General features: G+C 48.3%; 1 protein-coding gene across 3 annotated transcripts in view; it reads left to right on the plus strand.

Moving 5' to 3' along the window:
• SCARA5 (scavenger receptor class A member 5) overlaps nt 1-18,253 on the plus strand; it is a 109,542-nt gene that overhangs the window by 55,883 nt on the left and 35,406 nt on the right. For all 3 annotated transcript variants that reach the window (XM_070415540.1, XM_070415542.1, XM_070415541.1), the window contains exon 4: nt 15,682-16,356. In XM_070415540.1, the coding sequence (XP_070271641.1) occupies nt 15,682-16,356 (675 nt within the window). The remainder of the gene's footprint in view (nt 1-15,681; nt 16,357-18,253) is intronic.

An 18,253-nucleotide genomic window follows, 5' to 3' on the forward strand; every position in this document is an offset into this window, starting at 1 on the left:
CAGGAACTCAGAGGCTGCAGGTCACCTTGACAAGGGAAAGGCATGCTTCTCACTCTGGTCCCAGAGGAAACAATGTGGATGCGGGGAGATGGGAGGTGCAAAGCACATAGCGTTCCTGCTAACTGGCATTCATATTCTGGGCAAAGTGGACACAGAGAGTTCCCTCTAAGAATGAGAGGGATGAAGCAGGCTTGGGCGGGAGGGGCATGAAGAAGGTTTCGAAGAGCGGCTAAGGGACTTCTTTTCCCCAGCCCACCAATTCGCTCAAGGCCGTTCAACTCCAGGTGCAGGCAAACAGTACAGGAGTGGGCCGAGACAGCACAATTATTCAGCAAGAGCTATGAGATCCAAGAGGTAGAGCAAAGAAAGGAGGTGGCCGCAGCTGCCCGGGTTTGTCATTGATGAGTATAGAAGTAGGTCATCTCCCCAGAGGCTTGGGGCATTTGAAAGCATCTCTGAATCCAGGCACAGGAGTGATTCAGGCATAGCCAGAGGAGAATTAATGGGGAAGGTTAAGTTATAGGATCAACCTGCCCGTTGAAGACAGTGGGCAGGTCCCCTTATGAGAGAGCTGACAAGCTTGGTGGAAGTGGTTGAAAAGAGAGGAGTCAGCATTCTGGATCTCTTTGGAAAGTACCAAATAATTACCAGGTCGTAGGGGGAGTAGGCCTGGGGTCACTGGGGGGAAAGAGGTGGAAGAGCTGTGTCTTCAGGTTGCTGGAGAGACACAAACATGAGGAAGATGAGGCATAAAGGTGGGTGGAATACACTATTTAGAGGAGCAAGACTGAGTCTCGAGGCCCGGCTGTCACTAGCTAGTGGTGAAAAAACCATTTCTTCTCACCGCCCTCAGTTCTTTATCCAGTATAAGTGGGGATTAAATGCTGGTCCCAAATTTAAAATTAGATACTGTACATAATGGTGCTGTGTAAAATGTAAAACTCTATGCAACTGTTAGACGTTGCATTATGAGTAGTAATGCCAGCAAACCTAATAATGAAGAAAGGGAAGGCATCTTGAGTAGAGGATTTCCATGAACATAAATAGCATGAGTTTGAATAGGGTCTTGCAATATATATGGGGATTTTCTTCCCACATATTTTATTTCCTCAAATGAGATGACATCTGCATAAACCACATAGCCATGCCTGGCCCATAGTAAGTGCTCAATTACTCTTCCCTTTAATCCTCACAACAACCCGAGGTAGATGTTGTTAATTCTGTTTTTAGATTAAAAGGGAGAGACTCAAAATGATGAATTTCCTTGTCCAAGAGGAGCAAGTTAAGTGGTGGGTAGGACTTACTAAACCCAAGCCTTAGGATGCTAACTTCATTATCCCTTCCTTTCTAATCTATGTCTAAAAACCATTTAACTCTCAGTCTATGACATTCTAAATCTTTAGGTAATCTTCTGCACTTCACACACCCTGTCAGGTTTTTTAAAATTGGAAATGTGAGATGCACACAGCTTTTTATTACAGTATGTTAAAAGTTGTTATTAAATTTTTTCCCTTTTGTAGAAAATGTTCTAAGCCCACAGGATACCAGATTATGATGGATGATTATCACTGGCATACTTTCATGTTACTCTTTTGCAATACTAAATATTTGTGCAATACTAAAGATATCCAACCTAATAATGCAAGATACACTGGGGACCAATTAACATTTCAAAATAACTCTCACTCTTAGTGTCAATATTTTCGATGGGAAAAAACTCTGCTTGTTGGGGTGGGAATGCTTTTTGCATTATTGCCCATGTTGATTCATATAGATGGATGGGTGGATGGATAGATGAATGATAGCTGGATGGATGAATGGATGGATGGATGGGTGGATGGGTGGGCGGATGGATAGATACCTAATTCTGGTTTTCTGGGCAGTAGTGTGGTATGGTAGATAGAGAGGTGAACTGGGTTTTAAGAAATACAAGTACTAGGCCTGGATCTGCCACCAAAAATCTAGATAACCTGGGATATTTTTTACTTTTCTCAGCCTTTGTTTCCTCATCTGAAAATAAGATGTAAATGATTATTAAAGTCGATTTCAGCTCCAAGCATCTATGATCTTGGCACCAAAAGTCCACTTTCTGAAGAACAGCAATGTGAGAGATTCGATACATGGGTTGCAAACCTCACGTTCTAAAAGAGGAAACCCTGTAAGTGCCTAGATTCCTGGCAAGTCTGGCCCAGATTTTTTATATGCTTATTAGAGAGAATAATTTCCAACTTCCTTCAAATAGTTTATGACAGCCTCAACAAGTGCAGAAAGATGGATCTGAGAAAAAGGGCCAAGGGGGAGAGCTCACGCCACTCCAACCCAAAGCTGTGTGGGAACTCCGGGGGACTGCTACCGAGCTGTTGGAAAGCAAGCGAACTGATACTGAGTGGCCTCTGACTTCATGGAACAAAGTGTCCAGAAAGATAGATACAGAGAGGCATGCTCCCCACTCTCTCCACCCTCATGTGACTGTGCCAGGAGGCACGCTGAAGAGATGGAGAGGGGGCCCTCCAACCCCGCCTCAGTGGGCTCCTGCTAGAGCAAGAGGGTGGACTGCGCCCTGGGATAGAGCAGGCAGCCTGGGGTTTAAGTCTGGACCTGCCACTCACGAGTAGTGTTGTCTTAAACAAACTGCTCCATCTCTCTACACCTCATCTGTAAAGCTGGACTCCGGAACAGGTCTTGTGTTCTTTCATGAAATGGTCAGTCAAATATGGCCACAGAGGAGACAGCGAAGAGGCTTGGGAAAACAGAGTTTATTGTACTCACGGCGACAGGAGGCCCGGCACGGCACACAGGGCCACGGGGGAGGGGATGGGGGGGGCACCAGGGCGGTCAGGAGGCCGAAGACAGGAGTGGGGGGAACTCCTAGGCCAGTGATGGTGAACCTTTTGAGTTCAGCGTGTTAGCGTTTTGAAAAACTCTAACTTAAGCCGGTGCCATGTCACATATAGAAATTTTTTGATATTTGCAACCATAGTAAAACAAAGATTTATATTTTTGATATTTATTTTATATATTTAAATGCCATTTAACAAAGAAAAATCAACCAAAAAAATGAGTTCGCGTGTCACCTCTGACATGCGTGTCATAGGTTCACCATCACTGTCGTAGGCCATGGTCTTTATTGGACTTTGTGTGAGAAAGGCAAGGCAGGGCGTGGTAAACAACAATTATTTTGGTGAGCTTTAGACTACAGAGGTAGCCGAAACCGGTTTGGCTCAGCGGATAGAGCGTCGGCCTGCGGACTGAAAGGTCCCAGGTTCGATTCCGGTCAAGGGCATGTACCTGGGTTTCGGGCACATCCCCCGTAGGAGATGTGCAGGAGGCAGCTGATCGATGTTTCTCTCTCATCGATGTTTCTAACTCTCTATCTCTCTCCCTTCCTCTCTGTAAAAAATCAATAAAATACATTTAAAAAGAACTTAATTTAGACTACAGAGGTGGTGTCTGGTTGCCTGGTACCTGGCCCTGAAATGATTAAGGCAGAGGAATGTGGCCTCTCGGGCATACTCCCGGCTGGACTGTTGGCTATCTCTAAGAATCGGCTAGCCCAGGATGACCTATTGAAGCCTGGAAGGGTGATTTCAGGTGAAGGGTTAGAAAGGCCACAAGCAGTCATCTTATTTACAATGCCTGACGATAACATCGTACCACTTGGTTCTCATGGTGTGTGTTTGCTATTCTCCCCCCCCCCCCCCCCCCCCCCCCCCACACCGTGGTGCGAAGGCCAGGAGGAGAGCCTGGTGGAGAGACGCTGGAGTTGGCCTCAGAAAATCTGTGCCCAATTCTGGTTGTGTCCCTTCCTGGCTACAAGACCTTTGAAAATGCCCTTAATTTCTCTGAGCTTTAGCCTCCTCCTCTTAATGCTAACTTCACAGATAGTTTTGAGGGTTGAGTGGTGCAAGGCACACACACAGAGGGTCTGAAGTATAGGTAGCAATCTGATAAACACAAGCTGACTGATGCTGAATCCAGGGATCTCTTTCAGAGTCTGATTGCAAATGCCAAGTACCACACTTGTCCCTGGTATACATCTCCTCTTACCTTCAGCTGAGATTTCACATCGATGAAGATAATTTTGAATTTTGTCATCTACAATATTACGCTTGCTAGCTTTCCACCTGCTGTTGGTCACCAATGCATACCGATTCAACCGGGCTGAGGGTCCCATTTCACTGGATGCCATGTCATTCAAAAGTATGAAAGCCTTGCCAGCCTGGCGTGGCTCAGTGGTTGAGCATCAACCTATGAACCAGGAGTTCGATTCCCGGTCAGGGCACATGCCCAGGTTGTGGGCTCGATCCCCAGTAGGGGGCGTGCAGATCATCATAGATGTTTCTATCTCTCTCTCCCACTCCCTTCCTCTTTGAAACCAATAATATATATATATATATACATATATATATATATATGTATATATATATGTATATATATGTATATTTATATGTATATATATATACATATATATATACATATATATATATATATATATATTTTTTTTTTTAAGTACTAAAGCCTTCCTCTTCTTCACCCTCCTATTCCAGGAGGCGCTGAGTCCTGACAGTGGGATTTCCTATCGTGTCTTGTGTGTGTCCCGCTCTACATCCTAACAGGCCTGGGCCTGCTCCAAGGCCCTCCTCTGTCACCAGGACCACAGCTTCCCATCCCACTTCCCTTCTCCAGTTCCTGTCCTTTCCTGTCCATTCTCCACTCTCCTGATAAGGCATCTGACAAAAATACAAACAGACGCCACCTCCCAGACTACTAAAGAATAGTCACTAGTTACACTAATTGTATCCAACTTCTTCAGATAATATTACTGTTGGATTTGGTGTTTTTGATTTTTTTCCCCAATGGACATTTTGAAACACATTTATAACAGGTTCCGTGTGTGTGTGTGTGTGTGTGTGTGTGTAGTTTTCTCCCAAGTACATGGGGAGGCAAGGTTGTATTTTAGACTTCTCTGTACAATCGACCTCATTATGCCCAGATGATGGGTTTCAGGACCCCCTCGGATGCTCACATCCCTTATATAAAACTAAAGACCTGATGCATGGAATTCGTGCAAGGGGCTTGGCCTTCACAGCCGCAGCTTCATCTCTAAGGTCATCTGGAAGGATGTACGGTCTAATTAGCATATTATGCTTTTATTCTTATAGATGTGTAGCAGTTGCATATAGGCTACAGCAGGGTACACCGTCACATCACTTCATTTGCATGGACTCAATGGAGTGCTTCATGCACGGCGAATTCAAGTTTGCTTTTTGAAACTTTCTGGGGTTTCCCCCCCAAATATTTCCATCCACGGTTGGTGGAATCTGTGGGTGTGAAACCCTAGGATATGGAAGGCCAAGTGTATTTACCACTGCCCAGACCCACGTAGTGAGTTGGTACCTCACATACACGTACTTAGTGATTTAATGCTTGAATGAACAAAGGAATATTCTAAACTCAAACTTACTTATGGTCTCTGAAAACGATGGGAAATCAAGGTGTGAAGAAGCAAAGCTGAAAAGGAAGATGGGAAGACAGGGGGCCTCTGTGCTGTGGGAGGAAGGGATGCTTCTAGACATAACCTGGGATTTCTACCGAAATCAGAACTCAAGACATGGGCTTGGCAGTTTATTGTAAGAAGTGAACCTGGGAATCAGGAATAGGGGCCTGGGGAGATCAGAAAGAAGGAAAAGCAAAAACAAAGACATGAGCTTGAATTGGTTTCCAATGTGGCCACTGGGTTCATTCCTGCCAGGACCCTCTGAGGAGCTTTGTATTAAGTGCTGCCGAATTGCCTTTCTGTGGAGAGTGCTATCCACCAGTCCCTGCTCAAGGCCATGCATGAATAAGGTCCAGTTGAGTTCCACAACCCTGAAAGTCACAAAAGGCCTAGATAAAGTAAGAGGCTGCCAGGTTATACCCACTCAAAGTTGGTCATTGTAACCCTGGCTAGAATAAAAAGTGGGTTGAGAGAGTGTGAGGTAGGACCAACGGCTGGCCTGTCCATCTCTACTAGTCCAAACTTTTCTATTTCTAAGAAGTGATGCAGGCACTTCTGTGCCTCATAATACTCTTCATTTTCAATCATTCACTTAACCACCTGACAACCATTCATTGACCACTATCAAGGTTCAAGGTTCTGTGTTGGGCACTATGTTAGTCTAAGTAGCAAGTTTCTGCCCTAGCCAGTTTGGCTCAGTGGATAGAGCATCAGCCTGCAGACTGAAGGGTCTAGTCAAGGGCACATGCCCAGGTTGCAGGCTAGATCCCCAGTAGGGGGTGTGCAGGAGGCAGCCGATCAATAATCCTCTATCATCATTGATGTTTCTCTCTCTCTCTCCCTCTCCCTTCCTCTCTGAAATCAATAAAAATTTAAAAAAAAAATAGCAAGTTTCTAATTCCACCTGTGAATTCACAAAGAACTGGTCTCTTTCCTATTAGAATGATGTGCTCTGTTGAAATGCTAGGTGTCCTGGTGTTGCTGGAAATGATTCTAGATAGATACTTTAGTCTCTGAAATGGGAACCCTGGGGACAGTCTCCTCAATAGGAGCCTTCGGATTTATAATTCACCTTGGATCCCATTCCCACAGTAAACACTGTGAATTATCGAAGGCTCCGTCCGTCTGGTTGGTCCACCAAAGGGAACACTTGTGCCAAGTGTACTGAGGATTGAGCCACGCCTCTGTGGAAAGTAATACACATAGTGGTGGAGTTTTCTTCCTCTGAGGTTGTGCCAGGCCATCCGAATGTGGATACCATGGCCCCCAGGCAGCATGTGCTCTGTGCATCCTCCAGCTCACAGCTTTGCTCACCGATGTGCCAGGGTCTGTTTGGAAAGGATCAACATCTGGGTTGCAGCCAACCCACCGTTTCAGGGGGTGGGCGGGCAGTCCTCATCCTTTGCTGTTGGATCCTGCCTCTGAGACCCAGGACTGGCCACCTTCGCTTGCTCTACAGCCCCACAGCCTCTGAACTGACAAAGGCCACTGCCGGTGGGCATTCAGGATGCCAGACTGACACAGGCAACACCTGTGGCCCTGGAGCCACTGTGGGTGAGCCCCCAGGCTGGCATCAAAAAGCACAGGCCACCTGCGTGAAGACGGAGAGTCTGTCTGGCTTCTCAAAGGCGGCCCCTTCTGAAAGCTCCTGGCTCCCTCCTGTGTATGTGCAGGGGCTGGTGGGGCCCCAGGCAAAGCAGCCAGTCTCCAGTGTGTACGTGTTTGTCCTGGACATCCTGCCGAGCTAGAAACGGGGGCCTGTGGTACCGCAACATAAAAGCTCACCCAAAACTTACCCACTGGCTGCCCTCCTCTTTGGGTCCTTATGCGTGTCCCCGAACACCTCCCCTCCCCCATCCGCTTCCTTTCCCTCCCCTCCCCCATCCGCTGCCTCAGCCCTTCACTTACAAGACACAAATTTATCGAAGGTGAAATTACCTTCTCAAAAGAGAGACAACAGAGCATTAAGCCCCAAGCAGAGGGCCCTCAGCACGGAGCCCTGTGGCTGCACTGCCACACACCCCGAGGCCGGCATCTGGGGTCAGGGGAACCCTAATGAAAATGTGCATCACTTTAAGTGCTAAAGATGCACCGTAACCTCCGTCTTACGCAATTCTGAATGAAGAGTATGTTCCACTTCTACTTCAATTTTCTATTCAAGTCACTTGTATCGGGATCTCAGTACAGTCAACCCAGTTTTGCAGACCACCTTAGAGAAGCCCTCTCCCCCGCCCCCACCCCCAGGTCTACTTCTTGGTGCTTATTAATATTCTGGCTTTGCAGTTTCATTTCAGCCCCATCCGTTCCCACACTCTGCCCTTAATGTGATGCTCTATGAATTCTGATACCGCCTTCCTTCCTGCAGCGTCATTGGCCTGCATGAGGCCATGAAATAAGCATGGACTTAGAGCCAGACAGGATGGCCTTGAGTTAGTTAATTGCTCTGGTTTCATTTTTTTCCTTCTGTAAAAGGGTGACACCGTCTGCCCGCAGGCTTGGGGGGGCCACGTGAGAACTGTAAGGCACTGGGCAGCGCTCTAGGCCCTGCCTCCCGGTGGGTACCTCCGGCAGACTTCTCAGATGCCACTTTTTCCTGCTCTCCCAAACCTCTAACAAGCCCCTCCTGCTTCTGGGACTGGTGCAGGGCCTCTGCCCCTGGGGCTGCTGGTGCTCCCCACCAGTGCTCCCCCAAAGGGAAAGGGGAGCGAGTTTGTCTATGTTGTTTTGGGCAAGGGGGGACGTGGGGGCGGGGGGGGGGGGAGCAGGGCCTTCAGATACTGTGCAGCTGGAGCCCGCTTTCATGCTCTGCCACCTACTTTAGCTTTTTCATCTGGAAATGGGCTTAATAATGCCCACTTCACCAGGTGGTTGGGAAGAGGAAATGAAGCAACTTCTAGTAAGAGACTGGGACTGAGTTTGGCAAGCAGTAGGAGCTTAATAAATGTCATCTCATGCCCTGCTTCCACATATAAATTTTGGAGGTTGGCATGTGAATGGATTAAGGGACGGATGACCCAGTTCATCCTTATTTCATGCTTCTGGCCCATCTCTTGACTTCTTTGAGCTCTATTTTCATCCTTAAATGAGATTATGAATATGTACTTGCCCTGCTGACCTCCCAAGGTTAGTTACGTTAAAAAGTGAAGCAATAGATGTGAAGTTTTATACAAATATAAAGGGTTATTAACACCAATGCCCCAGAGTTATGTCACTAAACATCAAACAGAACACTTTGCTTTCTTCCTCCCAGCCCACACGCATATCTGCCTCGCTGGCCTTGGGGGTGTGCCCAGTGTGTTTGGGGAAGATAGCCCCTCTGGTCAGTCACATCTGGAGCGCCTTGACTTAACAAGCACAGTAACATTTTTTTTTTCCATGAACATAAAGGACAATTACGGAACAGGAAGCTGACTGGGCACCAGGGTGCAGGTGGGAAGGCAGTGGCTTGCATATGAGAAGACTGCTGGAGATAAGTGTGTACAAGCCACTTAGCCCAGGGCATGGCCGGAGGCTGACATTAATACATTACTCATATATTATTACAAATTATATATTAACTAGAGGCCCAGTGCACAAAAATTTGTGCACTCGGGGGAGGGGGGTCCCTCAGCCTGGCCTGTGCCCTCTTGCAGTCTGGGACCCCTCGGGGGATGACCACCTGCTGGCTTAGGCCTGCTTCCCAGGGGATTGGGCCTAAGCTGGCAATCAGACATTCCTCTGGCAGCCTGGCAGCCCTCAGGGGATGTCCACTTGCCAGCGGGGAGCAGACCTAAGCTGCAGTCTCACATCCTTAGCGCTGCTGAGGAGGCGGGAGAGGCTCCCACCATCACTGCTGTACTGGCAGCCGTCAGGCTGGCTTGTGACTGAGTAGAGCTCCCCCTGTGGGAGCACACTGACCACTAGGGGGCAGCTTCTGCACTGAGCGTCTGCCCCCTGGTGGTCAGTGTGTGTCATAGTGACCAGTCATTCCCAGTCTTTCTGCTGTTAGGGTCAATTTGCATATTACCCTTTTACTATACAGTGGGGCCTTGACTTACAAGTTTAATTCATTCCGAGACCGAGCTTGTTAAGGAGCTCGTTAAGGAGCTCGTTAACTCAAATTACACTATCAACTCAATGCAAAAAATCGGCTGAGAGACAGCTGGGGTCCCCACTGGGGTGCCTGGCCAGTCTGGGTGAGGGGCTAATGGCTGTTTTCAGGCTGGCCATGGCCCCCAGCCACCCAAGCTCCTAGTGGAGGCTGACTAGAAGCAGGTATCTGGGGTTTATCTTCTATAATTGAAACTTTGTTGCCTTTAGCAGAGGCCAGAGCTGGCCAGGGCAGGCGGGAAGCTTGGCTTCCTCCATCACTGGGGCAACCAAGCCTCCTGCTTGCTCCAGCTCCATGGCTGCCGGCCGCCATCTTTGTTGGGTTAATTTGCATATAGTTGCTCTAATGGGCTGGTGGGTGTGGCTTGGGTCGTAGCAAAGGTACGGTCAATTTGCATGTTTCTCTTTTATTAGATTAGATATATTAATTAATAGTCAGCAATTAATACTGAATCAGAATCCAAATTTTAATCTCTATGTGATTCCTGCCAAGCAGCCTGACTCCAGCTTAAGCTTATGATGGGGAACTCACTACCTTCATTAGATATTTGTGTGTCTCTTAAAAAGTTTGTTCTGTGCCTTCTACCCTCTCAATAGTATCCCACAGTGGTTAAGAGCTGGGAGCTCTGGAACCAAACTGCCCGGGCTTGGTCAATCTCCTCCAACCACTGGCTGTGTGACCTTGTGACTTACTTAACCTCTGTGTGCCTCAGTTTCCTCATTTGGAATATGAGGATAATAATAACACTTATTTCATAGGGTGGTTATGGGATTAAGTGTATGAATAAGGAAAGCACTTAGGACAGTGCCTGGCACAATAGTAAGCACTCAAGAAATGCCAGTAAGTATTGTCAGTTTCTGATTTATTTTCCCCTTTGTGAAAGCATAAAAGTTGAAGAATAATTAAAGCACATTAAAAATAAATACACTAGGCAGAGAGATAAATGGAGTGTTTGCATAAACATGAATTAAGAGAGTCACACTCAAAAAGAATTGTTCCCTGTTGAGAACAGCAAGCATCTGGAAGAAATTAAATGGGGGAAGATGGTGGGTGGTGTGGTGATGTGGGCTGAGAACACACTGTGACTGTTAGAAGGAGATCATTCATTTCTGGGGTAAGTGATCCCCCAAAAGGGAGGCTGCTCTGGGCTTATACAACAGGATTTGATGCCCAAAGAGTATTTACCCCTCTAGATAATTTCTGTTATGATTAGCCGGGGTACCTAAATTGTCACTGTGGCGAGCCAGAACGGCCATGGCATACTCAGCCCCACGTTGGGTGCCTAATGTGCCGCACCAGCTCAGCCAGGTTCAGTGACCCTGAGAGGGGGCAGTGAAGGATTGAGAAAAGACAGACAAGAGAAGAAAGCTGGGTCTGGGTGGGACGCTGCTGCCGGATGGAGAGACAGCACCACTGACTACAAGCCATGTCTTTATTTTATAGCCAGATTCCACGAGGCAAAGTAAGGGTGTGGTCAAAATGTTTACAACATTCTCGGGGGTTTGGATCCTACTCAATTACATGCACCTGAACTCTATCAAGCCCACATCACTCAGGCACGTGGGGCCACGTGTTCGGACCATAGGTCAAGCTTACAACTAGAGCTGTTGGCTATAATTGTGTGGGAGGGCTTTGCCCTCCAACCTGGGACTTGCATGTGGCCATGAGAGGACTGTGCCCTCTCATTAGTCCAAGGCTTGAACCTGTTCAAACACTGTAGCCTCTCTCCACACCTAAAATGTCACCCTAGCCAGTTTGGCTCAGTAGATAGAGCATCGGCCTGCAGACTGAAGGGCCCTGGGTTCAATTCCGGACTCAATTCCCAGTAGGGGGCATGCAGGAGGCAGCCAATCAATGATTCTCTCTCATCATTGATGTTTCAATCTCTCCCTCTTCCTTCCTCTCTGAAGTCAATAAAAATATATTTTGGAAAAATAAATAAATAAATAAAACGTCTATCTCATTCCTTTGAGCTAATGCATTGCCTTGAAAAGGCCACTTCCAAAATGCACATACACTTACAAAAAAATAACAAGGCACCGTTTCATATCTGTAAAATTCACAATATGAGAACTGTAATACTCAGTGCACTGAGGTTTCACTGAAACAGGAACATTTAAAAATCTATAATGTACACATAACTTCTATCATGTAGGTATAACTTTTGGGAAGTGCTTTGGCTGGAATTTTTGAGTCATAAAAATGTCTATACCTTTTGTTAGTAGATCAGTAGCTCCAACTTCTGGGAATTTATTGCTAGGAAATTTTCAAAAGAAGGAGAGACCTTTCTGCATGTCTTTTCCATGATAAAAAAAAATTCAAAAGTAAGAGACTGGGTAATTTACAACACATCCCCTAGATCAATGATGGAGAACCTTTTGAGCTTGGAATGTCAGCATTTTGAAAAACCCTAACTTAACTCTGGTGCTGTGTCACATATAGAAATTTTTTGATATTTGCAACCATAGTAAAACAAAGATTTATATTTTTGATATTTATTTTATATATTTAAATGCCATTTAACAAAGAAAAATCAACCAAAAAAATGAGTTCATAGGTTCGCCATCACTGCCCTAGATAGACTCTCCTGCAGTCATCAAAATTATAAAAGGCAGAGAAAAGGGTGGAAAAATGCTTATGAAATAATCATATTAGGTTAAAAAAAACACACACAAAAAAAAAAACCCTGAAAATCAAATTGTAAAGATTGGGTCTGCATAAGGATGGAACTAGAAAGTGAAAATAGGCCCTGGCCGGTGTGGCTCAGTTGGGTGGGCATTGTTCCCGGTCGGGGGTGGGGGGGAGGGGGGTGTACTAGAGGCAGCCAATCAATGTTTCTCTATTTTCTCTCCCTCTCTCTCTCTAAAAATCAATTTTAAAAATCTTTAAAAAAAAAATGAAGACAGAAAGAAACCAGAGTGCTTTGTTGGAGAGTGTGGGATTGTAGAAGAATTATTTTATTTCTTTTATTTGGATTCATGTTTATATTGGTTGTGCAATAAACAATAATGAAAGATCCAAACAAACTCTCTAGGGAGGGGTGGCTGATTGTCAGCCATCACCATACAGGCAAGTTTCAGTCCAGTTTCCTGGACAGAGAGAAGGGCCCCAGAGCTGGTAGGTTCTCCGAGGAAGGGGCCAATGGGCAAGGCCAGGGGCCTCCTAGGGAACAGGGTACCAGTTGGGTGTGGGAACCACCTGAAGAGGGAAGGAGGGGCTGGTGGGAGCTGGAAGAGAGTTGGAGTAAGGGAAATTGTCTACTTCATGGTGTTGCCTCTGGTTGGCCTGGGGAAATGGAGTTTTAAATCAATCCTGTGACTTAACTCAAGTAGGTTGTACTGTTACCTCAGTCACTCACAATCCCATTTGAAAACCAGAATTACAGAAACTCAGAGTATTCTCACTAGTTCTGATCCACTGCCATTTCTCTTTGAACTCCAGGGACATTGTGAGCAGAGACTGACACAATATCAGACTTGCTGTTTTCCAATTGTCCTGTCGCTAATATTTATCAACCAATCTGAGTCAAATACTGGACAAACACACCAGCTTTATAATTGAACCCTGGGCCCTAGAAGGTTTGGCTCAGTGGATAGAGTGCCAGCCTGGGGATCAAAGGGTCCCGGGTTCGATTCCAGTAAAGGGCACGTACCTTGGTTGCAGGTTCCTCCCTGGCCCGGGGCCCTTGTCAGGGCTCGTGCAGGAGGCAACCAATTGATGTGTTTCTCTCACATCGATGTTTCTCTCTTAATACCCTCCCTTCTCTGCATTTTCTGATCCTTCTTCTGAATCCCATGTTTCCCTCTTCAGGCAAACACCTCATGTCAGTGACTTCCTACTATTCCTCATGGAGAGGTTCCTTCTCTTGGTTGTAAGCAGCTACATCAATGTTTCTTCCCCTCTCTCTCCTACTCTCCCCAAAAAATCAATGGAAAAATATCTTCAGGTGAGGCATTATAGGGTGAGGATTAACAAACAAACAAAATTGAACCCGGGCCTATGATTATTTCTTAAGCAGAGAGTTCCTGTGGTTACTTGGGTTGTGATTGAGTCATGGATCCATTTCCCCAGAACCTTTATTTGTATTGACAACTCTCTGGTTAAGTTTCCAGAGTGGCAGAGCAGTGGAGTGAATCACTGAACTAGGAGTCAGAAAACAGGCCATTGGACAGATCACATATACTCTCCTGGCCTCAGTTTCTTCATCTGTAAATTGGGGAAAATTGTCCCCAAAGACTGCATAGACCCAAAACCAATGGTGAAAGTCTGAAAAACCCAGATGAAGCTAAACAGAGCTCAGTTTTGGCCACATTAATAGAAGTATTGTGTCCATTAATGAAGGAGCTGATCCTTCTACCATATTTTGCCAAATCTGTCTACATCTTGGAAAACCACATGTAGATCAAGCGCCACCTTTTATACGGGGATAGTGACATACTGGAGTATGTGCAGAAGAGAACAGCCAGGATGTATGGACGCGTAGGACCTCGTCACAAGAGAACATTGTAGAAACTTGCAGTTTTAAACCAAAACTTATCACATAACAAAATGATGGGGAAAATTTTTTCACTAGCTCTACCTGACCCCAGAAGGCAGGATCAGTGGATAGAAACTAGAGGGAGGCAAATTTCAAGTCTGAACAGAATGCAGAATGGTCTAATTGAACCAACTAAAGGAGGAGAGATGGTTGTAAGCACAGGCTGGGTGACCACTTGGCAGTGTGATCTTGGAGAGAGAGAAGCTGCAGTGGGGCTCTGAGGCCCCATCGGGCCCAATGAGACCCTGAATCTAACCTGAAGTGGCTTGTCTCCTCCAGAGGGGCCACCGTAAATGCTTGTGCTTCCAGAAGCCTCACGGAAGGATTGCCACAGCTGGTCTGCATGCGGCCCATGCACCCTCACAGCCAATCTTCTCCCCTCCCACCCTGAGGTTCTGGAAGAATGCTTTTCTATCAGAATGTTCTCACTGTTTTAACAAACTGTATACCAAGTTCCCCAGCTCTCTCTATTCTAAGACTTCCAAGGCAGTACTCCCTCTGTGCCTCATCTGCCCCACCTCCTGCTCTGGTTGTCGTTTCTCTAGCGTGCAGACCAGAGAGGGAGATGGCTATGGATGGCACACAGCAAACAGACAGCTAGGATCCCTAGACATCCCAGCGCCGGTGCGCCCGAGCCAGTGCAGCCCATGAGCTTCCGGGAGACACCGGATGCCAGATTTTAATGCTTAAGATGCACACCCCTCCCCTTAGATGGTGAAATAGCTGCTTACAACCAGGAGAAGGAACCTCTCCACGAGGAATAGTAGGAAGTCACTGACATGAGGTGTTTGCCTGAATCCAGAAGAAGGACCGGAGGAGGCAGAGAAGGGAGGGCGTTAATACAAAAGCGTGTGTACCCGTCCAGAGGAGCCCTTGCTGCAGGAGATGAGCCAGAGGGAAAGGGACCCTGAACTCAGGAGCCGGGAAATGAACTGCTGCCCAGAGCCTGGCTGAGTCTGCTGCGGGCGTGGTTCCTGCAGGCAGTGCTGGAGCAGGCTTGTGGGGGAGCACCGGGTTCTGGAGCAAGCAAGCCGTCTGGCTCCACGACTTCCTTGCTGGGCTACCTGGGGCCCCTTTAACAGCCCTCATCGTGAAAGAGGACAAGAATGGCACCCGCCTCCTCGACTTGAGAGGATAACAACACACAGGATCGTGGGCACAGCCAAATGACACTGCTGATACCTGACCATTTTCAACACAGAGAAATGACCATTCCGTAGGGATCAACCTCATGTATATGGTTCAGTGAGCACAGTGGTGCCCAGACTAGCCTGCACCTTGGCATTACCTCTGGCCTCTTAAACATTCCAAAGCCCAGGTCACACCCAGACCACTCCAATCACAGGGTCTGAAGGTGAGACACCTGGCCAGGTGATCCTAATGGGCAGACAAGCGTGGGGGCCATTGGCTGAGCACAGTGGCTGGTTTCTATTCAAGGCACTCAGCCACAGCCACCTCTGCTTGCCCTTCAACCCGGCACGCAAGAGCCCCTATTGCATGCCAGGTTTTGGCCGGACCTCCCTCACGGCACTCACGTCTCGCCCTCCTCATTCTCAGTGTCCAGGCCTCGGAGCTCCCCAGACGACCTGAAGGTGCTGACTCTCAACGTGAACCGGCTGAACGAGAGCTTCAGGGACTTGCAGCTGCGGCTCCTGCAGGCTCCGCTGCAGGTGGACCTGACGGAGCAGGTGTGGAAGGTGCAGGACGCGCTCCAGAACCAGTCGGACTCGCTGCTGGCGCTGGCGGGCGCCGTCCAGCGGCTGGAGGGCGCGCTGTGGGGGCTGCAGGCGCAGGCGGTTCAGACCGAGCAGGCGGTGGCCCTGCTGCGCGACCGCACAGGCCAGCAGAGCGACTTTGCGCAGCTGGAGCTCTACCAGCTGCAGGTGGAGAGCAACCAGAGCCAGCTGCTGCTGCGGCGCCACGCCGGCCTGCTCGACGGGCTGGCGCGCAGGGTGGGCGTCCTGGGCGAGGAGCTGGCCGACGTGGGCGGCGCGCTGCGCGGCCTCAACTACAGCCTGTCCTACGACGTGGCCCTCCACAGCACGCGGCTGCAGGACCTGCAGGTGCTGGTGAGCAACGCCAGCGAGGACACGCGCCGCATGCGCCTGGCGCACGTGGGCATGGAGCTGCAGCTCAAGCAGGAGCTGGCCGTGCTCAACACCATCACGGAGGACCTGCGCCTCAAGGACTGGGAGCACTCCATCGCTTTGAGGAACATCTCCCTCGCCAAAGGTAAGGAGCCACCGTGCAGCCTGGGCCCCTCCTGCTCGGGTCTTCTCCCTGGGCACCCCCCCACCCCCCAGGTGGCTTGACATTGGGAGACCAGGCCTCCTTGAAGTCTTGCCCTACAGCAGTGGTCGGCAAACTCATTAGACAACAGAGCCAAATATCAACAGTACAACGATTGGAATTTCTTTTGAGAGCCAAGTTTTTTAAACTTAAACTATATAGGTAGGTACATTGTTATTAACTTAATTAGGGTACTCCTAAGGCTTAGGAGAGCCACACTCAAGGGGCCAAAGAGCCGCATGTGGCTCGAGAGCCGCAGTTTGCCTACCACGGCCCTACAGGACCCTGGGAATTTCTGCCCAAATGGCCTATGTCCATTTCCAGGCCTGTACCTGTGCCTGTGCACCGCCTCCCTCAGAGAGTGGTGCTCTCAGTGTCCACTCCCCTGGGCATGACAATGGCCAAGGGTGGCTAATGGGGAACTGGGTCGTCAGAGCTTGGATGCGCCAGCTGGAACCACCAAGAGTTTGGGGCTGGGGGTCAGGCTGCAGGCTCAGGCTGGGAAGAGAGAAGTGCTCCTCCCGTGTCACGGTGTTCCAATGGGTAGAGCTACAAGGAGTTGGAATTCCGAATTTGAACCTGGCCTTCCAGACTGTTATAAAGCAATTCAGGGCGGGGCCAAGTACGTTTACAGTTGTGAGTACAGAGTTTATTCTTGTATTATTTATTAACTACTGTGTTATTTTCCATACAAACCACTGTAAACCTACTTTTGCCTCCCCCTGTACTCATCCAGGTAGAAGAACATGTTTTATTTAACAACCTGTCAGCTTCATTTATACCTCTTAAGTATCATGGCAAAAGAATGTGCAGGCCTGCGTTTGTGCACTTGCTGGGGCCCCTACCCCCCTCTCTCCCATGCCTTCCTGTTTCTGTCCACCCTGCACATCACTGTCGGAGGCAGCATTTATGAACTGTGCTTTTCCTGCATCACCCCCTGCTCAGAACTCACCATGGATCCCCAAGTTCTGCCCAGTTCATTATGGAACACCACCTATGTCAGGTATGGTGCCACAAGTATCTCATTCAAGTGCACTGAGATTCAGAAAGTTGCTCACAGTTGCAGGCGAGGAGGTGACAGTGCCAGGATTTAGACCAGGCCTTTCTGGTCCCACAGGTGGTGAGCTTTGCATCGCATACCTGTCCCCAGCCTATCATCCCTGCCTTCTCCTCCAACTGTTCCCCTAATGCAGGGTTTGCAAACACAGTTGTCTGCAGGGGCCAGTGGAGCGATGCCAGTAAGTAAAGTGACCTCAGTATCGGGGGAGTAGTAGGGGCTCTGACAGGTCCAGCCCGTTTGGGCCAGGCTGGCTGACAAGGGCTTCCCATTTTTTCAAGAGAAAACAGAAACATGGAATGTTCTAGAAATTTTTAATTGTTTCACACTGTGAGCCAAATGCAACACATCTGGGGGCCATATATGGTCCATAGACAGCCAGCTTGCACCCCCTGTCCTGTGTGAAGCATCCAGTCCGGTGGGACGCATCTTGTCACTGGCCCAGAGACACAGCCCGCTTTTCCCACAGCCCTGGCTTTACTCCAGCTGTGCCTCCTATTACAATGCCGCCTTCTTCCTCCTCCTCCTCCTCCTCCTCCTCCTCCAAGTCCTTCAGACCTCACTCCAACCCACCTCTTCCAAGAGCCATACTGCTCTCTCCAGCTCACCCAAGTCTCCCTCCTCAGAGCATCTACATTTATCAGAGCAGAAAATAGCAATGATGGGGCCTCCCATTTGCATAGGACTTTCCAGTCTACAGAATGGTTGGTGGCACATTATTTATGTTGTTTTAAAGTGGATCCCCATGACAAGCTGCAAGGTTGGGGGAGGCAGGTTTCATTA

The sequence above is a fragment of the Myotis yumanensis genome, unplaced genomic scaffold (genome assembly GCF_028538775.1).
Source record: "Myotis yumanensis isolate MYYU_CA2020_CCGP unplaced genomic scaffold, mMyoYum1.0.hap1 SCAF_5, whole genome shotgun sequence".
In the NCBI taxonomy this organism is placed as follows: domain Eukaryota; kingdom Metazoa; phylum Chordata; class Mammalia; order Chiroptera; family Vespertilionidae; genus Myotis; species Myotis yumanensis.